Source organism: Epinephelus lanceolatus, chromosome 1 (genome assembly GCF_041903045.1).
Source record: "Epinephelus lanceolatus isolate andai-2023 chromosome 1, ASM4190304v1, whole genome shotgun sequence".
NCBI classification, from domain to species: domain Eukaryota; kingdom Metazoa; phylum Chordata; class Actinopteri; order Perciformes; family Serranidae; genus Epinephelus; species Epinephelus lanceolatus.
This window is the reverse complement of record NC_135734.1, coordinates 47,260,611-47,276,959: the sequence shown is the minus strand read 5'-3', so window position 1 is coordinate 47,276,959 and position 16,349 is coordinate 47,260,611. Positions and strand designations below refer to the sequence as shown.

Below are 16,349 nucleotides of genomic sequence, written 5' to 3'. Positions count from 1 at the left end.
CTCTTCCATCCGTCCAACCCTCCACCCATCCTTCCATTCATCCGTCCATCCATTCGTCCTTTCATACGCTTGCCCTTCCATCCATCCATCTGTCCATCCTTCCATCCATCCATCATCCGTCCTTCCACACACTGATCCATCCATCCATCCATCCATCCATCCACTGTTCCATCCTTTCATTTATTTCTTTGTTGTATTTTACCCTTCTGGGAAAGAGGAAAAATGGACAGCCTGGGAAAAAGGGATGGAAGAGGGAAGGGAGAGAAAAAAGAAATCTAGAAAGAGGAGGTGAAAGACAAAAATAGAGATTAAAAAAGAGACGAGAAAACTGAAAACAGACAAAATGAGGACAACATGGAGTAAAAAAGGGGGAATATTTGAAGAAAAAGGTGGAGATGACGAAAGTGTGGAGATTTTTATGCCTCACTTTTTTTTCCTGTCTCACAGGGGTACCATAGACCCAGACATTACATCGCCACACAAGGTAATTAAACTGACGTGATGAGTGTGTGTGAGACCAGTGTATGTGCATTTCTGCATTTGTGCAGATGTGACTGCACGCCTGTGTGTGTGTGTGTGTGTGTGTGTGTGTGTGTGTAGCAGCCACCTGGTAAATGTCGTCCTTTCGGGCTAGAAGGCTATTACCACAACCTCCTAAATCTAAACCGCCGTATAAAATCCCCCTGACAAATTTAAGACCCCATTACCTCAAACCCCCGAATCACTATCTGGGATTGATAGTGTGTGAGTATGCGTGTGTGTGTGTGTGTGTGTGTGTGTGTGTGCGCGCAAGCGTGTGTGCCTCCCCGTTCATGTGTTTATGTATAAGTCTTTGCTATCAGTGCTGATGTATTTTTATGTGACGTTGGAATGAGTATGTATTCATACATACATACACCTGTGTGCATCTGCTCTGTTTGTGTGTATTGGAATGTTTAGGAATCTAATTTGTGTGTGTGTGTGTGTGTGTGTGTGTGTGTCCGTCAGGGCCCATGCAGGAGACAGTGAGGGATTTCTGGAGGATGGTCTGGCAGGAAAACTCAGCCTCTATCGTCATGGTTACCAACCTGGTGGAGGTGGGCAGGGTGAGTTCATCATCTAAGAGATTTTAATGTGTGTGTGTGTGTGTGTGTGTGTCATGTTTCATTTTATTTTATCAAGTCTTGGTTACATTTACAGTCCAATCAAAATGAAACAAATATTAAAAAAATAAAATCTATATTATGGCAGATTTGCCGATGATGTTTCATAGTTGCAGTCAAGTGGCAAACTTACTTTATAAAATTATCAGGGATGTCCCGCTCCAGTCTCACAGATCAGTATTGGGGCTGATCAAGTCATGTTTTGAATGATCAGTATCGGCTATATTGAGCTATACAGAGTCCAATGCAATCCTTTGTTTTACATCAGCTGGCACACAGGTGTTTTTAATAGCAAAGCTTTCATGCACAACAACACAATTGAATGCAGCCGTCGTCAGCTCTCCAACTCTCTGCTGCTCTGTCTGTCTATTTTTCCACTCTGCTGAGCTTCCATGTGTGTGAGAACTAGCCCCCGCCCACCACAAAACACCACACATTATAAACGAGAATGCAGTATGAGACTAATTAGAAACCGTATATACCAAAGTTACCTGCACTTGTTTCATTTTAGCTGCTCGGAGGAGAGACAGACACACTCACCACATCACTACAAATGCAACAAAAGCCCCATGAGCAAAAAGACTATAAGATTATTTTCTGAATGTAAAATAATCTGCGCAAAAATAAACACCCATTCGGGTTAACTCAGCAAACAAACACTGGAGAAAACTCCCTTAAAGGGACAGAGACATTTCCATGGCGTAAAAGATTAAAGAAAGGGTTTGTTATTTTGTAAATAAAAATAATATTCCTAATAATAATAATGATGATAACAAAAGACTTTAACACTGAAATATGTTGTTAGTTAGTTAATTCCAAACTGACCCAATGTATGATGTAAAGTAAAAAATAAGTTTAAGAAACAGAAGTTCTTGGTTTAAGCACTGAGGTGACCAGGTTAGTTACAGAAGCTGGATCACACAGGTAATCAGAGAACATGTCTCATGCCCTGTAGTAACCTGGTTACTGTCAGTCTGTGTGCTCATGCAGCAGGTCAGTGACCAGGTTACGTAACCAGGAAAAAAAAAACAGAAAGGCATACTTGTCCACTGCAGTGACGTGCACACAGCTTTAGTTTACTGGATTAGCAAAAAGAGTCTATCGCTCATTTTAGCAGGTTTCCCTCAGAAAGTTAAACATGCGTGCTAACTTTGGCGGGAAAAGGGTGTTAGTGATAAAAGATGCTGTGTTGGTCCCAGTTAGCCAGATTCAGTAAATGGCCAAATAAATCTGTGTTCTCCAGAAGAAATCTAGCTGGAGATTCTCTAATCTTGTATGAATATGTAAACTGTGTTTCTCATTTACACCTTCTTGCTGGAGAAAGCCGAGTGTAACCCAAAAAAGCATGTAAAGAAGAAAGCACTGACTGTTGTTGGGAGGGGATGTGAACTCTGATCTCCAGTATAACCTGTCCACCAAGACCTCCTCCCTGGGGACATCATGTCTGTAGTGTTTTTATATCAGCACATAAGAACATCACGCTGCTCCCCTGCTGTGCTTCTGAATATTAAGTTGGATTTTGTTAACAGTTTTGATGTTGTTTGGTTTCTTGGAAGGTCAGTGTGAGCAGTCTGATATTTCAGCGGTCACAGTCTTGACAGTCTCACAGAGCCAAACAAAAAAAAGTCCACTTGAACAATAATGAAACTGGGAACCAATTGTTTACACCAGTCCGATGCTGTAGGTGGCGGAGGCAGAAAACCAAACAAAAAGAATTGCAACATCATTGGAACAAAAGCCTGGCGATGGTTTTCATGACTCCAAACAGCTGTATCCAGATGTGTCGTCTGGTTACAAGTAGTATCATCACATCTGGCTCCACAATACTGCAGCCTTGGGTTTTCTTTAGTGGGAGCTTATAAATAACTTCATAATGTTATAATCAATATACTTATAAATGTCCAGTGGCTCATGTGTGTTAGGTTGCAATTTATCATGAAGGAGAAGCAATCTTATTATTTATCTATTGTATTATTCATGGTGATGATCTTGACCTCACTTTATCTCACTCTGTTAACGCTCATTGGGTGATAATGACCTGCATGTGTTGCTTATTTAACTTCATTGTATGAATGTAAATTGTCTTTTCCAGGTGAAGTGTGTGCGTTACTGGCCTGATGAGACAGAAGTGTATGGAGACATCAAGGTGACCCTGATAGAAACTGAACCACTGGCTGAGTACGTCATAAGGACATTCACCGTCCAAAAGGTAAACAAGTAAACACCATCAACAACAATACAGTGTCCATTATGGCAACTATTTTAGATTTAGTCCATAGAAAAAAACGCTTATTAGCTTTAGTTACATTTTAGTCATTTTTATCCGTCATAGTTTTAGTCTAGTTCCAGTCGACAACAACTCACATTTGATTGATGAAAAGTAATTTAGTCAACTTTTACTCAAGGTGTTTTTTTTTCCTGGAGCAACATCACTTTCCTGTGCTGCTATTTAAACCTTTGAACCCTCAGCAAACTGGTGCAATTTCTTTCAAAAACATGGAAAAAAGGCAGTGATCAACTTGGTAATAAATGTTCCACAAATAGATTCAGAAAATTATATTAAAAAAAAAGAAATAAAATAGAAAAATAAAAAAGAGGGGGAAAGCTAGGCAAAAACTATATTTCTATTTGTTATTATTAAATTTTAAAATTGTTACAGATTTAAAAAAAAAAAAAAAATTTAAGCATTTTTTCCAGGTCAATTCCTAGTTTTTTTGTTTTTAACTTTATGTCTTTTATTTTCTATTTTCTATTATTTTATTTATTTCTTTTAAAAAAAAAAGAATTATTGTTTTTAATTTTCTCTTTTTACTAATTTCTTGGATTTTTTTTGGGTCACGGCTTTCACTGCCCATTGCCTTCTTCCCATGTTTTGAAAGAAATCAAGCCAGTTTGCTCAGGTTTCAAAGGGTTCAACCGATCCAAATAGGCTAATGCAGGTATCAGAAATTAGAATCAAGTTGACATTTAGCTGTTTTTTTTCTGCAGCTACAAACTTTTTTCAGCCTCAGTTCTTTTTAAATCTGCAACATGTTAGTCTGGAGGTTTAAACTTGTGTCCTCTCTCAGAGTGGGTGATTAAAACTAAACTTTCAGCTCTGTCAGAAAGAGCTTAGCTGAGGTCAGACTGTTTACTTACAACACAGCTACACTCACAGATAACCGAGCCTCATACCTTCCCTTTCAAACAGGAAACACCATAAACCTTCTTGTGACAGTCCTGCGTAGATCCGGTGGCTGGTGGCTGCTTGCTCTGCTGCCGTTTAACAGCGAACAAGTGGAGCTAGCTGCAAACAGCCACCGCTGCAACTAACAAACTCCACAAATCCATTCAGTAGCTCCACCATCCACAGTCAGACACACACAGCTGTTTATTCACTGCTGAATTACTGCTCGCAACTCGCGCTAATGGCTAATGCTGTTCTGGGCTGAGTGTTTTGCCAGCTAGCAAAACAGCCTGGTGCTGACTGTTTACTGGAGTTTACAGCGCCAGTCACTGCTCTGATCTCATATTGCTCATCTGACATTAGAAGATAATTGAAAGCACCGCAGTTATCAGCTTCCTACTTTTTCTAGTACGTTTGATAAAATAATTTATCATGATCTCCTCCTGTCTGATTTTGAATGTCCGATAGTCCACCATAAACATTTTTGTCCTGTCTCGTCAACCAAAATGAAACATAGATTTCATCATAGTTTTCATTATCAAGATCTATTTTCAGCTACTCAGTGTCTCATGTTTGTCATCATAGTTTCTGATAACAAATCAACACTGCAACAACAACAAATAATAGAATAATAAAACAATAAAATAACGTGGTATCAACATTTTGTGACTCCACCTAATAAAACATTTCCCATAACACCCCAGGTGGGATCTGAACCCTGTTGTGCTCTCTAGCTGCTCAGTCACCCTCATGTCACTTTATGCTTCAATTTTTTCTAAACCTAAAACCTGGATTACCATTACAGCAAATGTGTGATTGGGGATTTGAGGCGAGTGAGAAGTGTTACTTGTTTGTTTCTTACTGTTCAAGAGGAGGCTTGAATCCGTAATTGGGGCCTTTGTAATCAGGCGGGGGGGATTTGAGAGGAGAACAAACGAGTGCGAGTGGAAGAATGTTCCATCATTGTTGTGATGCTGTTCTCTAAGGCTCGGCACAGTAAACAGAGAAACTGTGGAAAACACTTCACAATAAGAGAAAAGGGCTCTGATCCAAATCTTTGATTCTCTAAACTATGTGTACATCTTCTTTTGAGTCTTGTATGTTTTTTATGTTGCTTTTCAACTCCACGTTAGACGCCTTGTTTCTTTATTATTTCCTTACATTTAAGTCTGTACTCAGTAGAGACAGCGGTACTTTACATGTGATCATAAATAGCTTCTTCACATATGACGTCATACATCAGTGTGCTGTCCAGATGGAGGGGAGGCAACTGGTGACAAAGACTATCAACACTGCACAAATGTCTATGATTTGTGCTGTTTACAGCTGTTCCAGTTGATCAAGTTGGGAAGAAACAAAGGCCACTTTAAGTCCCAAAAATAGTAGGATGTAAAGGGGAGAAGGAAAAATTTATACTCATTAAAAAATGGCGGCAGATGTGGATCAAAAACCTCCGTCTTCAGTCTGGAGGAGAGGAGTCGACTAATGTTAAACGTTAATGTTAAAGTGTTGTGTTAAACATGCCTCAAGTGCAATAACATGTGCTTTGACAACTTCTCCATGTTTATAGCCACGACTCAGGTTTTAAAAAGCATTAAAGTAAAAGTAGCTAACGGTAGCTAATGTTAGCTAGTATCCACATATATCCCAGACGACAGTGCATCCATGTACAGAACTGAAATATAAAGGTGCTTTCACACTTGAAGTCCGGTTCACTCGGTCACACAAGAGGAAAAAAATGTGTTCCTGTTCACTCTGACTTTTTGCAAACAAACCAAAAGGAGTCAACATGAGGTTCAGCCAACTGACAGGTAGCTGGTTGATTGGGCATTTTTGGTGTACAAGACATATCTGCTATCAAAAAATCATGTGGTTGGTTTGTTTTCTTTCACACCACAAATGAACCGCACCAGAGTCCATTTGGAAGCAGACCGAGACCCACCTTTTCAAGAGGTCTTTGTTCAGTTGTTCGGCTGGTCTGCTCCAGGGTTCGATTGACGGCTTTTACACCAGCCCAAACAAACCATACTAACCGCGTGAATGGACCTGGGTTCGTCTTAACTGAACCAAACAGGTTGTGTGAAAGCACCTTTAAAGACAGTTATACTCGAGCACATTTACTCACCCGACCAAAAACAAGACAGCAGTCGTTTCAATCATGGAGCCAACCGCACACAAAATGGTTGACCACTTGACTCCTGTACATTTTCAGCTGCTCGCTGTGTAACAGTAACGTCAGGAGGTCTGGATGACGAGGTAGTTTGTAACGATGATCGTGTCCACACTGAGCAAATCAGTCAAGTTTTGGGGAATATCACTTTTCTTTGTTTCATATGGATCATATCTAACAGGAGTTTTCATTTTCTGATGATACCTGCTGCCTGCAGGTTCATCCAACCTTTTATGTAGTCACAATCCTCTATTTCCAGTTCATGCAGTATATGGATTTACCATTTCCTTCCCTCCATCTGAATTTTGGGCATCATAATAGTCATGTGATTGCAAACAAGCTATTAATAATTATTAAAATCATGTAGAAAACACTATACACATTTATGATCAGACACCTAAAGTCTTGCCCTTTCCTGCCTGCTGTCTTTCTATACCTCCGTCTGTCCCTCTCCTTTTTCCATCCTGTATTTCCATCCCCCTTCACTCGTGCGAAAGCAGCTTATGAAGACGAGTCTTCAAGTCCTCGCTGTCAGCTCGTTTAGCAAGCCATTAATCCATACCACCTCTGCGCTCGTGTGTGAGCGTGTGTGCACAAGTACTCCAAAATTCAAAGGAAGGCTGACTTTGAAAGGCCTGTCATTTTGCAGGATGCATTAATACGTACAAACACACACCAGGAACACACACTCTTTGATACAAAATTCTCCATCTTTTAACTACAGTGGGTTCTGTGACTGTGTGTGTGTGTGTGTGTGTGTGTGTTGTGTGTGTGACTGAGTGTGAAGAACAAAGAGGAAGTAATACAGAGGGGGGCAGAGAGAGCGAGAGAGTATACAGGTTCTGCACTGCAGTTAAATAGCTTTAATTGCAATGAATAATGAGAACAGGGTCTTAATGAAAAGGTTTATTAATGGCATGTCCAAGGAGATTAACTAAGCAGAGAGGAAGAGAGGGCGACGGAGTGAGACTCAAAGAAAATCTGTGTAAATGTGTGTGTGAGAAAGTGAGAAGAAGGAGAGGTGAAAAACAGGGAGCTCACACACACGTTCATGTTTAAGTGTCAGAATTAGTCGAACAATCATTGTGGGTGAGAGAGGAACTAACTTTTGTGTGTTTCTGCTTACCAGTCAGAAAAGTTTTAATTCCAACGTGTTCAAGACTGTGACTCAGCTTCCTGCTACAGACCATCAATCTACCATGGCTGACCCATCTCACTCTGACTACCTGCAGCTCAGCTTATATGAGACAGGGCCCTATAAAATCTGTTTACATTGGTTTAAATCACCAGCAGATGGCAACATGAAATATGTTGTATATAAGTATGTTCATTTTAAAGCCGATATCTGCTGATACAAATGACATGCCAATATTATTGTGCATCACTAGACAGGATTTGACCGAACTTGGCTGACCATGAAAAACATGCCATCAAGCTAGCTGTCCTCACATCGCCAATGATCAAATGATCAAACCTGCCAATGTTAAAGTTGGAGACAGACAAAGGTAAAAAGCAAAGTCTCGGCGCAGATCCAGCGTTCCTTCAGTGTCAGCCTTGCTCATAAAAGAGCTGAGCCCTGCCCTCGGTGAAACTCACCAAGAGCGGAGGACGGAGGCTGCGTGCCCAAAACTGACACCAAAATATAGCAGCACAGTAAATTTTCTATTGAAAAAAATACTTTAAGTGGCAGAAAAAAAACACTGCTTTTATAAATTGCATCCACAATTTGGCAAATTACACAATATTCCGCATTTTACGGCTTATTCCGTTTTTATTATCAAATCTGCCTGTGTAGTCTGCATTGCAGAATTCACAGGGCCTTGTATGAGACTCTTAACCCTTTGATATTTCTATTTCACTCTTGTGCTGCTTTCAGACGCCTTTCACAAGTATTCAAACCTTTGAACCCTGAGCTAATTGGTGCAATTTCTTTAAAAAAGCATGGAAAAAGGCAATGAGCAACACATAAAAAGAAATTGAAATTTTTGTAAACATACCACAAAAACAAAGTGGATGGCAACATGGAGGCGGCTGTAGCTGAATCCCCAATGGGCAGGCCAGCACCTTGCATGGCAGCTCAGCCACCATCAGTGTGTGTGTGAGTGTGTGTGAATGGGTGAATGAGAGGTAGTTTATAAAGCCCTTTGTCCTGTAAGGTAGAGAAGCACTAGGGTATATAAGTGCCATTAGTTTCACGGAGCAGTGTTTCATCCAGTTCACATGAAAGCAAAGAAAATATAACAATCTTAACTCTACAAGGTAAAAGTCAGATCCACTACACTAGATCCAAGGTTGGAGAAAAATGAGCCTTATATCAAACGATTATCCTTATGTGATTTTATCCAGATTTGGTCATTCCTTTGTTAAATGTGACAGCAGGTTAACCAAGAACAAACAATTAGCACTGAAAACCAAACACAGCCTTTAGTCTCATGTGTAGCTGGAGGGAAAGAAAATTTTCGAAGACTCTGTACTCAACACATTTTCTCAGTATTTTTTTGAACCCAACAAGAAACTGCGACAGGGCTTAGTTCACCCGATGGACCACGTCCAAAGCAGCAGAAGAGTAATCTGGTCTAAGGCACTCAGATCTCGAGAAACCAAACAATTGCGTGCCACAGCGGAGACCAAACTGTACAGGGCAGGACTCAGCAGTGTACACACATCTACAGGCCAACAAACACAGCTTGGAGGACCAGCACATACGCGTATTAGACAGACAGGGCAGATGGTTTGAGAGATGTGCACAAAATAGGCTGTTTATGTCAAACTGGAGAAACCCTCCCTGAAGTGTGTTGTCTGTTTACAATGCCTGAACCTCCACCTCCTCCCCGACTGTGTTCACATGACGATGTGATTAAAAGACAGGGACTCCCTGTCTTCATTTCTCCTGAGTTTTTCACTTTGACTGGACTCGCTCCACTGCTGCCTCATGGGGATAATACCCGTATGATTCCCCACAAATCTCTGAAACATCTTCAATCAAAGCTCTGGTCCAGTAATTTGGTTTAGACTCTGATTGATGTGAGCTGTCACAGAGAAATGTCTGTACAAGATTTTACAGCAAGTGGACGTCCAGACAGGTGTTGGGTGTCTGGTTTAGTACGCATTCAGAGCAAAAACAGAACTGGGTAATTTAATAGTTGTTTGGTAATTTGATTGTCTTCCCAGTTCTCTTAAGATATGTATATATAGTCATGCTTCACTTTCTGAGCTTTTCAAGTGAACTTTCTTTGAGGTTCTGTTTCCATATAGCTCTTTTCTTGGGCAGAGAAGTGGTGACAAGTATACTTTTTTTTATGATGCACTGCACATGGGTTTTGTTTCCATGTATATGTCTTGACTTTAAAGCCGCTACAAGGAACTTTTAACTGGATATGCAAAAGTCTCTTGTTTCTGCTGATGTCTGTGTGTGACCTACAACAGCAAATGAGACCATCAGTGTGAAGATAAGCTATTTCTATATAGTGTATATCCATACCTTTAGGAAACTGTCTCCGGGTCCGCCCCAGGTCACTTCCAGGACAAAAAGATTTACGGCACTCAGACGGCACACATCATCTTACCTAGCTGCTTACATTTATAGTGACTCTTATTAATAGTCGCTATTCCTCCTCCTCGACCCGACGTCCGCGGGGAGTTAAAATAGCAGCAATCATCGGGTAAAAGTTCTGTGAAAGCACTGGACTCACCAACAGTCAGCCACGTCTCAGTCACACAGAGAAAATCCAATCCTCTGGAAGTCAGGAAATCCTTCAGGATAAACATTTTGTTCGCTACCGATCTAGCATTTACCAGCCCAATCCTGGCGGGAACCGGCGGGTCCACGGCGTTAGCTGTCCGGGGAGCCACACACGGAGGCTGCAGGTTGCGCAGATTCACCCCGCGCCAGCGGGGACGAGGAGAGCAGGGGCCGCAGGTCTGGAACACCTCATCTGGGCCAACGACAGGTACCAGCCAGGCGTCGACAGGGTCCAGCGAGTGCCGAGAAATAAAGAGGCGAGGCACTGCTCCATACTCAGTCCAAGAAGCCGTGGAAGTGCTTGCCAATCAGGCCTTCAGCCTTACCAGCCGACCGCTGCATTTACCCCGGAGGCAGTGGCGCTTACGCTGGAGAAGTGGAGCTGGGGCGCAGCAGAGGTGAGCTGGGATCCCCGATAGGAGCGGGGGCAAAGTTTTCCTGTCTTGTTGTTTCATTCATCCCCAAAACAAACACATGCGCGAGCCAGGTAAGCGTCTTTACGACAATACGTGCTAGAGCTCATGGGAAATGTAGGCTTCATTCCGGCAAAACACTACCGCTTTTGTCCACAGGGTCGCCACAATCAACTCAAAATGAAGTTCCTTGTAGGGGCTTTAATGTTAGCTAGGTAGCTAACATGCTACGTTAACAGAGGACTTTGTAACTACACAGTTAACAACAAGCTTAAAACAGTTCAGTGATAAAAGCACAACACTCACCAGCAACATCCAGTATTCGCCAGCTGATCTGCTCCCACAAATTGAGCATAGTGTTAGTTCAGGCAGGACACGATGTCAAGGTCAGCTGACATCCCAGCTACATCAGCTGATCTCAAACAACCAGTGGAGCAGCTGATAGATCACATGATTCCTTTCTATGCAACCAATTGGTGATTCTCATTCAGGGCTCCCTATTTAAACTGCTCTGGCCTGCCTACTGTTGCTGCTTCCTCTGCAAGCTGCTTTGCAACCCACCTCCTCCTTTTGCTGTATCTGACTTATCAATGTCATCTCTGTTTGTCATTGATGCTGCTCTCCCTGCCTTGGGCTTTCCATGTAGGCACATGCAAGGGCAGGGAGGTTTGCTCACTCTGCCTCAGGCTTTCCTCGTATGCGTGTGGAAGGGCAGACAGAGAGAGGTGTGCTCTCTCAGGCTTGGGCTTTCTGTGTAGGCCCGAGGAAGGGCAGAGGGGCCCCAGAACAGAGCTATACCACTAAATATAATACTGCAAATGGAAAGACAGTTTTCTTTGACTTAAATGGTCCTGACTAAAATTGGCTTTTCTGTCGTTGATGTGACAATAGCCGAGCTAAAAGCACCTCTCTGAAAAGTTGAGAGACATTTAACTACAAGCACTCAGAGCGGCCACATAAAAAAAAAAGGTGGAGCACTTTGAAAAACGACGCTGGGTGTGATGGGGTTTTTTCAAGGCAGCTGCATGCAGCCACACGCTCTCCCCTCATTGGTAACATCTGAAAAAAAGATGCCGCCACTGAGAAAAATACACAAAGTGGACGCTTGCCCTTATTCATTCTTCATCATCTGTACTATTTAGAACCCTGGAGTTATGCTTCAGTTATCAGATGGAGGACATGGAAACACATACTGAAAAAGACATTTTGTTCTGTTGTGTCCACAAAACAGAAAAATCCTGCCAATGTCAGGGTGAACTTGTGGTTAAATAGCCACCTCAACTACAAGGTCACAGGTTCAGCTGCCAGCTGAGGGAGGTGCATTTGTCAGAGTGACCTTGAGGAAGATTGGACTCCTCGTTCATTCGGTTATTATAACTTGTTAGAGAAACCCAGGAGAATAATAACAATACAGCATATTAAAAAGTAGTACATCCATGTGGGAAAAGTGCCCTCAGTCAGATGGGTTTGTACCTGTATTATGACATAATGACATTAAGGAAACATCAGCAGCTCTGCCACTAAAACAATACGCATTATGTGCTGAGCTAAGAAACATGAGGAGCTTTTATTACAGGTGAGAATGTATGTCACGCTCTTAATGTTGGAGCCAAAAGCTGTAAAAGCGTTTTGAGAATGAAGGTAGGGCTGGGCAATATATTGATATTAAATGGACATCGTGATATGAGACTAGATATCGTGATATCGTGGTGCAGTGGTTAGCATTGTCGCCTAACAGCATGAGGGTTTGATCCCAGGGTGGGGGAGTCCTATTGTGTGGAGTTTGCATGTCCCCGTGTCAGCGTGGGTTCTCTCGGCTTCCTCCCACAGTCTAAAGACATGCAGGTTGGTGACTCTAAATTGCCCGTAGTCTGGTGACCTGTCCAGGGTGTACCCTGCCTCTCGCCCAATGTCAGCTGGGATAGGCTGCAGCCCCCCCACAACCACTAACAGGATAAGCAGTTACGTAAAATAAGTGTTGTCTTTTCCTTGTTTTAAAGGCTGCATTACAGTAAATTGATGTAATTTTTTTTAAATTACCAATCTGTTCTAGCTTTTCTAGTATATTTTGTGAAGGCACCAATAGTCGACAAGCAATACCATCGTAATATCAATATCTAAGTATTTGGTCAACATTCTTGATCATATTTGATTTTCTCCGTATCATCCAACTCTATATGAAGGTTTTAGGGCTGCCCCCAGCCAAGAATTTTCCTAGTCAACCTATAGTCGTTATTTAGGGCCATTAGTCAACTAGTCACCTGCATGTTTATGATATTAATGTAATTATGAAATTTTATATTTTGGACGGGGCAACACAATGGTTTGAGCCGCCTGTTAATGACGCTGTGGGCTAATGGGCATGTAGCTACTTCCATGTTTCAGATGATACGTCATGTTTGTAGTCGACCAATGAAGATGAGTTTACATATCACCTTGGGTTCGTCCTTCACCTTCTTAAAATGATCCCACACTTTGGATTTCCTGCCCGACATGTTATTAACTAGCCTGTGGAATAACTGCAGGTACCAGCCCTGGAAATTAACCTGACTCCTGTCTGACTGCTGAACGTGGACACTTCCTGTGTCTGTCCTTTCAAATTAAATTCACACATGGTCCAGTCATATAGGTTTTGATTTATTTTTGACAAGGTGCAGCTCCTAATTGAGAGTTGTTGTTTTTTTTCTGCGACTAAGCGACCAATAAAACCCTTCCAGACTAATGACCTTTCTGGTTGACTAATGTTTGGTTGATCATCGGGGGCAGCTCTAGAAGATTAACTAAACAGGTTCACATAACAATGATTTATATAATTTGTCACTCATCCAACGCAAATGACTCTGAATAAGAAGTCCAAAATTTAAAGAAAAGCGTTCACAGTGAAGAGACTTATAAGTGCCACTGCATCCTTATTATCACTTCCAACATGTCTGCCACCTTAATGTTATTTTTATTTTTTTTTATTTTTTTTTGCAACCAGTCATGAATTTGAGGCCCTGGCTGTGTTGAAACGCCGTCTATCGATTCAGAGAAGTAATTTCAACATCACAAGAGAGCAAATCAATGGGATGTCGAGTTATCAAATCACCTTGTGGTTTTGGGTTTTATTTTTCTCCTCTCTGCCTCCACGCCTCTCTCACTCTCCTTAATGTCTATGTTTTCCCCCTCTGTCTTCCCCTTCCTCCTTTTTCTTTGTCATATCAGTCTCTTCATCCTTCCCCACACCAACTCTTTTCCTCTCTCTCAGCTGTTCTCTCATTCCTTTCCCTGCTCTCGTTCCTGACCTCTGCTCGTCCCACTCACAGGCTGTTTCTTGACCTGTCTTCCTCCTCCTTATGTTGTCCCTGCTTCTCTGTATTCCATAACAAAGACTTCCCCACAGCCTTGACGATCTACCAAAGCCAGAATGGAAGCTGCAACAGTTTGAGAGAGTAAACTGAACCGAGGAGGGTTTATCTCCCTCCATTTAATCCCTGCTCAGTTTAGAACAATATAATTGAGTCGATTGATTTGAATTATTGAAGCAGAAGGGTGTAGTGTTGTGGGGAAGAAATGAATCACTGGAAGCAGAAGAAAGGATCATGCCAGAGCTGTCAAAACTTTGTGATATTTCTACATCCTGTGCGGAGAGATGTGCGTCAGAATTCAGAATAGGCACAAGAAGCAAGATCTCTCAGACCTGAGAGGCTGCTGATGTGCAGGTTTCTGACATCAACATGTTAAAGACACATTTTATAGTTTTACAATACCTCTGTCTTCAAGTGGTGGTGCAGTGGGTATGACTGTTGCCTCACAGCAAGAGGGTTCCAGGTTCAAATCCAATAGCCAGCCAGGGCTCTGCTGTGTTCTCCTCATGTCAGCGTGGGTTTCCTCCAGGTGCTCCAGCTTCCTCCCACAGTCCAAAGACATGCAGGTTAATTGGTGACTCTAAATTGTCCGTAGGTGTGAATGTGAGTGTGAATGGTTGTCTGTCTCTATGTGTCAGCCCTGTGATAGTCTGGTGACCTGTCCAGGGTGAACCCCGTAAACATCATGTATGCAGCATTACATTTTGCATGGGCTAGGAAAATCACATTAATGACATGATGACTTCCATTCCCGACTGATTAAAGCTTTATTAATACAAAGAAATTGGAAGTGTAATTATGACTTCCAGTCAGTCCAGTCAGTTTTTCTGTCTTCATCTGCTAAATGCGCTGCAGTTTTGAGGCATTACGTCTGTGTCCCAGGGCGTCACTCTGACGTGAGACTTAACTGCTATCTGTTCAGCATCAGAATGTCATCTTTAGTTTCTTAATAAAATCCCTATTGTTTGTTAGGAAAGCGTTTAACAGCCCTTTATGTTTCCAGAAAGTTCATCATTAAAATGTCAAGATGCAATCTTGTGGACGGCCACACTGGAACACTGGAAGCTTGTTTCCCTCTCATTTTTGTATAATCTCCATTGTTATGTAGCACATTGTCTCTTTCTGTTCTTCTTTCGAAGACGAGGCCCAATAAGTGGAGTCCAGTTTATTTTTTTATCTTTTTCTTTAAAAATCTGTCCTTTCAGCCAACAGCTTCCTTGTCTCTACTTTTGAAGTGAATGTCATAAAATTATCCTGCTCTCAAAAACATTATTGTTTAATTGAAGCACATTCAATTTTCAAATTTGTTCAAGTTTTTGACTTTTAAGAAAAAAATATTTGCAAGCTTTCTGATGTCTTTACGCACCTGTCATGTCTTAAAATTCATCCAGAAAGGAGCCGTGATGACTATTATCTAAAATCTGTGTGTAAATTAGGCAGCTCAACTGAACCATGGCATTTCCCCCTGTAAGTCTGTCCCTAAAGGGCCATCATGAGATTTGTGAAATCAATTAATCTTTTTTGTGGAGCCAAAATGGCCATCAGTTTCCTCAAATCTCCCCTGTAAATTAGGCAAATGAGGCACGATAAGTCTTCCTGTCTCTCATTCCCAGAAGTGGCTCAAAGTGCCTTCTTGACATCCACGAGATCGATCTATTTTCCATCTGAAGCCAAAGAGGCAGAGTGGCCCCCAGATTCCTGAAATCCCCGGTGTAAATTAGGCCGCTGAACCATGATATGTCTTCTTGTCAGTCTCTCCCAAAAGAGCCATAATAAGATTCTTGAGTTCCACGCGTTCCTCTTCATCGAGAGATGAGAATGGCAGAGAAGTGTTAATTGCCGTTGTAAGATATGCACATGAGCTGTAACATCTCTCCCATGTGTGTCTTTCAGAAGGGTCATCACGAGATCCGTGAACTCCGCCAGTTTCATTTCACCAGCTGGCCTGACCACGGCGTTCCCTGTTACGCCACCGGATTGCTCGGCTTCATACGACAGGTCAAGTTCCTCAACCCGCCTGATGCTGGGCCTATAGTGGCACACTGCAGGTAAGAACACAGTCACACACACACAAAGCACACACAGGTGGTTTTGTACAGGAGATAAACCTAATTCTCTGATGCTGCTGGTCAGTGGCTGCTCAGAGAAGACAAGGACAAACAAACACAACCACTCACTCAGTCATACAGCTCTTACCTGACGCTGCCATGGTGAAGTGAAAAGGGTTTAGCAGTGCCAGTTTAACACAGAGCATGGAAATGAGCACAGCTTTGAATGTTTAACACATTTTATTTTATTTTATAGCATGTTATTGACCTAACATAACTACTTACTTCTTAGTCTCTGACATGAACAGAGTATTTTTCACC

General features: G+C 41.9%; 1 protein-coding gene across 12 annotated transcripts in view; it reads left to right on the top strand.

Annotated features, from left to right (window-relative positions):
• ptprt (protein tyrosine phosphatase receptor type T) overlaps positions 1-16,349 on the top strand; it is a 527,216-nt gene that overhangs the window by 480,870 nt on the left and 29,997 nt on the right. For all 12 annotated transcript variants that reach the window (XM_078171434.1, XM_078171419.1, XM_078171458.1 and 9 more), the window contains 4 exons: positions 448-484; positions 988-1,085; positions 3,235-3,351; positions 15,874-16,028. In XM_078171434.1, coding sequence (XP_078027560.1) covers positions 448-484; positions 988-1,085; positions 3,235-3,351; positions 15,874-16,028 — 407 coding nt within the window. The remainder of the gene's footprint in view (positions 1-447; positions 485-987; positions 1,086-3,234; positions 3,352-15,873; positions 16,029-16,349) is intronic.